The sequence below is a fragment of the Epinephelus moara genome, chromosome 17 (assembly GCF_006386435.1).
Source record: "Epinephelus moara isolate mb chromosome 17, YSFRI_EMoa_1.0, whole genome shotgun sequence".
Classification (NCBI taxonomy): domain Eukaryota; kingdom Metazoa; phylum Chordata; class Actinopteri; order Perciformes; family Serranidae; genus Epinephelus; species Epinephelus moara.
This window is the reverse complement of record NC_065522.1, coordinates 34,767,705-34,774,504: the sequence shown is the minus strand read 5'-3', so window position 1 is coordinate 34,774,504 and position 6,800 is coordinate 34,767,705. Positions and strand designations below refer to the sequence as shown.

Here is a 6,800-nt window from a genome sequence, read left to right as displayed (position 1 = left end):
TTTGTTATATTACATTTTGCCAGTTCACCTCCTGGGCACTGCCGAGGTGCCCTTGAGCAAGGCACCGAACCCCCCAACCGCTCGGGGCGCCTGACCAAAGGGCAGCCCCCTCACTCTGACATCTCTCCACTTTGTGCATGTATAGGTCCTGTTTGTGCATGTGTGTGTCTTTCAGACCTGTGTGTAATTGACAAGCAAGAGTGAAAAAATTTAATTTCCCCTCAGGGGGATTAATAAAGTAAATCAAATTTTAAAAAAAATAAAAAATTAATTAAATTAAATTGTGTTGCTTAACTTATATATATAATTTTGTGTTGTGTTTTTTCATCATGCTGTGTTACTGTGTTTTGTTATATTGTGTTTGATTAACTGACATCACACTGTTCTGTGTTATTTGATCACACACCACTTTATGTTGTATTAAGTTATATTAACTTTTTATTTCTATTATTATTACTTTTTTATTTATTTTGCTTTTTTTTTTTTTGTGGGGGCGGCATGGTGATGCAGTGGTTAGCCTTGTCGCCTCACAGCAAGAGGGTGGGGGGTCTGAACCCAAGGGTCGGGGAGCCCTTCTGTGTGGAGTTTGCATATTCTCCCTGTGTCAGCGTGGGTTTCCTCCAGGTGCTCCAGGTTCCTCCCACAGTCCAAAGACATGCATGTTAATTGGTGACTCTAAATTGTCCGTAGGTGTGAATGTGAGTGTGAATGGTTGTCTGTCTCTATGTGTCAGCCCTGTGATAGTCTGGTGACCTGTCCAGGGTGTACCCTGCCTCTCGTTCAATGTCAGCTGGGATGTCCTGGGAACATTTTACACATGCTGTTATTTTGTCTTGTTACGTAATATTGCTTTATGTTAACTCACGTTTATTATATTTATGTTGTGTCATGTAATATTATGTTATGTTGTAGCTTCTTCGTGCCATCAAAATTAATCTATTTAATATAGTATGGAGACTTTCCCTGGAGACCCCACATTAACCAAACTCTAATGGTTCTCCACAGAGAGTCACCTGGTCAAGAGGTGGATCGTGGTAAGAAGAAGAGTCTGTCCCTGGGGCTGGTCTTTGTTAGGTGGTCGCTGTTACCGCTACATTCCAACACTTATGAGCTGGGCTAGAGCTGAGGTAATGTTACATTCCAACACTTATGAGCTGGGCTAGAGCTGAGGTAATGTTGGTGCCTTTGACTCAGGAGGCTTCTACAACAAGCTCATTTTGTTTGCACACACATGGACATTTGGTGACCTGGGGTCTTAATTCTTACTTTCCTTGACAACTCCTCTCTGTCCATCTGTCTCTCTGTTTGTCTCCACTGCAGAGATACTGTCAGGCCCTGGGTGGAAACCTTGCGTCTGTTCACAACTACCGGCAGTACTATTGGATGCAGAGGCTGATTTTCAGTGCCACTCATTCGTATAGACAGGCATGGATTGGAGGCTCTGATGCACAACAGGTATTTTATTCATTATTGCATATAATACATATGATATTTATTTAATGATGAATTATACTATTTATTTATTCATTATATACTATATGATAATAGACTCATGCTATATTGCATTTCATGTCATATTGCTGTGCTATACTACATATTGTTATACCACATTTCACCTTATGTTGTATTTTAAATTCCATAATATATTGTACTACATTGTGTAAACATTTTATCCTGTTTAATTACATTTTATACTATATTATGTATCTGTTATATTTCAGTTTAATGTGAGCAAACACTATAATTACTATCATTTATCATTATGCTCAAGCTGTTATAAACGATGGTATCACATTACTCTTACATGAACTATACTTTTGTGACTCTGCAGTGACTAATCACACCACTATGTCACTTCACTTGAGACAGTATGTACAGGGTACTGTGGACACAGGGTGTATAGAATCTTTTTTTTAATGTTCTTTTAAAAAACAACTTTTGTCCACATTTTCCTCCTTTAATTTTATGTAATATTTTGTTTTACTCTTTCTTCCAGGAGCATTACTGGTTCTGGAGTGATGGCACATCTTTCAACTACCGGAGATGGTGTCGTGGAGAGCCTAATAACCATGGCGGCAAACAGCATTGTATGCAGATGAATCATGCAGGTAAAACAACATAGTGCTAACTGTAGCAGTGATGCTAATCATAAAATAGGAAGGAATAAAGTGAGTTAACTCAGAAATATATCGTGCTGACATCTTCTGGTCAGTTGGTTGATGTCCTCTTGTCCCTCCAAATTCTCATTGGTCGGACAGTCACTGGTGTTACTGTCATAAGACTGTGTGTCGACCAAAGCATTTTTATGGCTCTGTGCCAGCAATAGCCACATAATTAAGAGCCGACCACTTTGAGCGACAGACTGTCTGCTGATAGTGTCCTCGGCCTCTCAGTCAGATCCACGTACCCCTCACTCACACAGCGCCAGCCTCTTGCCCAACTATGTTCACCTCTGGCTCCAAAAAAGCAAGATGGTGACGGCTGATGTGTCAAACATGAGGCTTCAAAACCACAAACAAATGGGTGACGTCACTGCAGCCACGTCCATTCTTTCTACAGTCCATGGTAAAAAGTGACGAGGGCAGCGTTTTACCCAAAGTTAAACATTTTTCAAATCTCTGTGACCAGAGAGAAAACAGCAACATGCATGGCTTAGTGAAGAAAAGTGAAGACGCTCAGGGCCTCATAATGACACTGAGGTTTGTAGCAGAGTGTAAACACACAGCACTCCTGAGTCTCATTACAGCGCTGGCCTCAGAAAAAACAAGCATGAATTCACGATAGCTGCGACCTCCACACTGAATTTCAGCCTCCTAGGGCAAAAACTGTGACCACCAAACAGTGGAGAACTATTGGAGAAGATTAGGGATGCACCGATCCGATATTAGGATCGGATATCGGCCGCGATATCAACATTATAGCTGGATCGGGTATCTGTAAAAGCGGCCGATCCGTAAGACCGATCCTTCCCCTTTAAATCTTTGCGGCACGGGCTACGTCATACAGTACGTGTGCTGCATGCCGCAAAATTGCATGCTGCATACCATGAGAGTTGATTAGAGAGTGGCAAACACAAGCAACATGGAGTGAATGANGATATCAACATTATAGCTGGATTGGGTATCTGTAAAAGCAGCCGATCCGTAAGACCGATCCTTCCCCTTTAAATCTTTGCGTCACGGGCTACGTCATACAGTACGTGTGCTGCATGCCGCAAAGTTGCGTGCCAGATATCGCGAGAGTTGCGTGCCGCATGCCGTGAGAGTTGATTAGAGAGTGGCAAACACAAGCAACATGGAGTGAATGAAAGGGTCTGCTATTTGGAGGTATTTCACCCTTAGCATGCTAGCTAGCTCGACGGCAGTTTGTAATGTCTTGTGTTCATGTGTAAACCCCCCTCTGGTAGTGCAATAGACCTACTGAATCATACAGAAGAGGGGAGCTGCACATCAGAGGACTGTCCTGCCCTCTGCTGGCTTAAAGAAGAAACACAAAGATGGACAGTGGGATAGACGAGTTTTTAGAGAAAAGAAATAACACCATCATCTTATTTTGTTATAACTGTTAAATTCTCTTTTTATAGAAAAAATCAAACAGAATCTATCTTTAATAGATAAACCTCAGAAATAAATCACTAAACCAAGTGGCACACACAGGAAGGGAGATTTCCTCTCCTCTGCCTTTCTAGTGTACTACTATTTGTTTTAATATTTAGTTACTGTGTGTATGATTACTGTTTCTATGTTTGCCCAATTCAGTTTCAGCTGCAACATCTGTATGTCTGATGCATAAGTTATTGCCGCTGTTGCACAGTTGTTTACTTTTGTAACAAATAAATGGTTCATTGCATTAAGTTGTTTAATCTCATTATATTTTGTCTCAGGAAAGAAAGGTGTAGTCACACCCAATGCCTTTAGTGTGTTCGTCTTGTTAGGTTTGTAGCTTCTTAAATCAACAATTATATCGGATCGGTATCGGGTATCGGCTGATACGTAAAGCATTGGTATCGGTATTGGAACTGAAAAAGTTGGATCTGTGCATCCCTACTTTGGATGACACACAACACTGCCAGGTAGATTTAGTTCATCGAGAGATAACATGAAGATTTTTTTTTTCCCATCGACAAATGACCTTGTAGTAGAAAGTAGAATTTAGTTGACCAAGATTTTCTTTGATTGACTTCAGCCCAAAATTATACTGATCTTTTTTTAAAACACTTTCCAATTAATAAAGTTCAGACATAAATGTCTTGAGCAAAGAACGTCTTTCTGAGTCAGATGTTCTTTGGTTTTATCAGATCAGTTGGTGGTTAGCAGTTCACAGTATTACACCATTTATGTTTTGACAATGATTTGTATCTTATCAGTGACCATAGTGTTGTGTCACCTAAATATATCAGTTAGGAGTCACTGATCACAACAACAGTCTGAGGTTTTTGTTTGTGTCACATTCACTGACTCAACCAACTCTTTATTTTTGCTTGCAGGTGGGAGGTGCTGGGATGACCTCCAATGCTCCAACAAGTTACCGTCTGTCTGCGCCAGGAAGAGAAGATGATTCCAGGTCTGACACAGAGACATGAAGAACCCATTAAAAGCACAAACACTGCAGGTTGTTGTGTGCATGCTTTCATATACATCTTTCTTTACACCCTCAGTCTCACATGTGAGCTGAGTTTGTCTTTGCTATCGCTGTAACGCTACTGAAGGAATGAAGCGACAAGTGACATAAACAGGAGCTGGATTGTCTCTGAGGCCTTGTGCCTTTAATGAGAGCAGACTGAATGTGTTATGAAAAGAATGCTTTTAGCACAAATCTACATATATTCTGCAAAGTAAACTCTTCTTTCTTGTCTTATGCAAAATTAAAGGCTCAAGCATCCAAACAAACTGGTCTGTCATAAATCTGTCTATTACTGCAGCATGGCTGTACACACTGCACCTTATACACCTCAGAGTGAAGCACTAAATAGCAATGTTGGTCCGTCACCAACAGAAAAAAGGAAACAGCACTAATGCTACATCATCCTAAACGTTCAAAGAGCTTCCTGTTTGCAACAATGTGTCACCATTTAGTTGAACTCACTGGTGCCACCAACTGGTGCTGATTCCTGCAGAGGTCAATACCTAACTAATACCTCTTTTCCACCAAAATTAGCGTGTGTACATGTTTTTTTTAAACACTGGAAAACCCAGCAAAAATAGGCTATAGACTCCTCTCGCATTGCCAGTAGACCAGCGCTGTGTACACAGCTCTGCAGCAGACGAGTATGCCTTTCTGTTTGTGGGGGTTTTTTTTGTCACGTGTGACTTCACAAACAGGCCGGACAACAGGTTAGTGAACAGTAGAAAACAGCTTGGAGGCCTGAGACAACTTTACAATGATTACTTTTTAATATAAATCTCTTATTTATTCAGTCTGTCTTTCAGATGGTGCAGACTCATGTGAATTGATGTTTGAGTGCTGCTTGGGCAGAGACGGACAGTGTTTTGTGGTGGTGTGTTGTTGCATCTTGCCGGTTCAGGGACTAAAATTAACGTGTTTACCTGGGTGTTTCCATCAATGCCGATCGAAGCTGGAGCCAGTAAATACCTGTTACTACTGCAGAGACGTTTGACTTAGGTGTGAATGCTGATCAAGACAAGATTTACAGAATCTTGATTTTAAGGGGTGTAAGAAAACTCAAAAAAACATACAGTAGGCCTTTATCTCAGGATTTCATTCATTTCTGTGAGGAAAACTAAATGAAATTATATTAATATTTCCAAGTTACATTATGATCAAAGACACAAACTTAAAAGAAATCTCACAGGACAAGGACATCGTGATGACCTGATGAACACAAGCTATATTCACAGAGCTGTCACTTTCTGTTTCAGAGCTTCAGTTGGTTAGTTTGACTCACAGGATGTAGACTGTGGTTATAAGCCTGTCATTAGCTGCCTATTTCAGACAGAATTCACCTCACATTCTCTTTGTGTTACCGTTTTCAAAATCCCCATCACTACACGAAACAACAACAACCTCCAAGCTAACAACCTACACACTAGTGACGGCCAAATGAAGTCTCAAGAACCATTTTCTTTATTTTCTGAACCCACTAGATGGGCACACTGAACTGCAGTCTGAAGTCATCAAATACCGCTGCTTTGTCTGCGATTTTGGCGTCAGAAACCAAAAGCTACCTTTCATGGATGGAACCTATCATGAGAGTATGATATGAGGCCGGACAATATCAGTTCATAACGCGGCTGGACACCACATGGATATAATACACCATTGGAACAGTGTAATACAAGGAGCTGGAAAGTCTCTATAGGGTGGGTCATAGGCATTTTTAGCCCATTTTGAATCCCAGCACCCCTAAAATTTGAGAGATTCTTTTTCAATTTTTTTTTTTTTACTGTATGTCAAAAGTGTCAAAACCATACACTACTTGGTTGAAACGTAATATTTTAACAACAGAAATACAGCAGGAAACGTTACAGGTGGTCAGTACCACTGTCCTCCGTTTGAATTGCAATGAGAGAAGTTAGCTGTTGTGTCATGTGCATGTGTTAATATTAAAGACAAGGTGCTACTGACTAGCTAACTGACTGGATGCCTATTAACATTATAACTCCTATTGTGACAAGAAGGAAAAAGGCAGAGACAAACATTGAAAAAGTCAATTACTGTTAATGTGTTAATGTTACATGTTGTGCATTGCATTTCAAATAAAAGTCCAAAAAATAAGTCCAAAGTCCATTTTTGGTATTTTTGGTCCTCACTATAGGGGGCTGGTTTACTCCAGAAACATG

At 40.4% G+C, this 6,800-nt stretch overlaps 1 protein-coding gene across 1 annotated transcript; it reads left to right on the top strand.

The window, feature by feature from the left end:
• Nucleotides 1–849: 849 nt before the first annotated feature.
• On the top strand, nucleotides 850–4,889 carry LOC126403858 (ladderlectin-like). Its single transcript, XM_050066676.1, has 4 exons — nucleotides 850–1,127; nucleotides 1,321–1,455; nucleotides 1,997–2,108; nucleotides 4,487–4,889. The coding sequence occupies exons 1-4, from the start codon at nucleotides 1,107–1,109 to the stop codon at nucleotides 4,555–4,557; spliced, it is 339 nt and encodes a 112-aa protein (XP_049922633.1). The 5' UTR covers nucleotides 850–1,106; the 3' UTR covers nucleotides 4,558–4,889.
• The last annotated feature ends 1,911 nt before the right edge of the window (nucleotides 4,890–6,800 follow it).

Coding starts and splice junctions, on each gene's coding strand:
- LOC126403858 (XM_050066676.1), top strand. CDS start 1,107: ATGAGCTGGGCTAGAGCTGAG. Junction 1,456..1,996: donor GAGGCTCTGATGCACAACAG/GTATTTTATTCA, acceptor TCTTTCTTCCAG/GAGCATTACTGGTTCTGGAG. Junction 2,109..4,486: donor TATGCAGATGAATCATGCAG/GTAAAACAACAT, acceptor TTTTGCTTGCAG/GTGGGAGGTGCTGGGATGAC.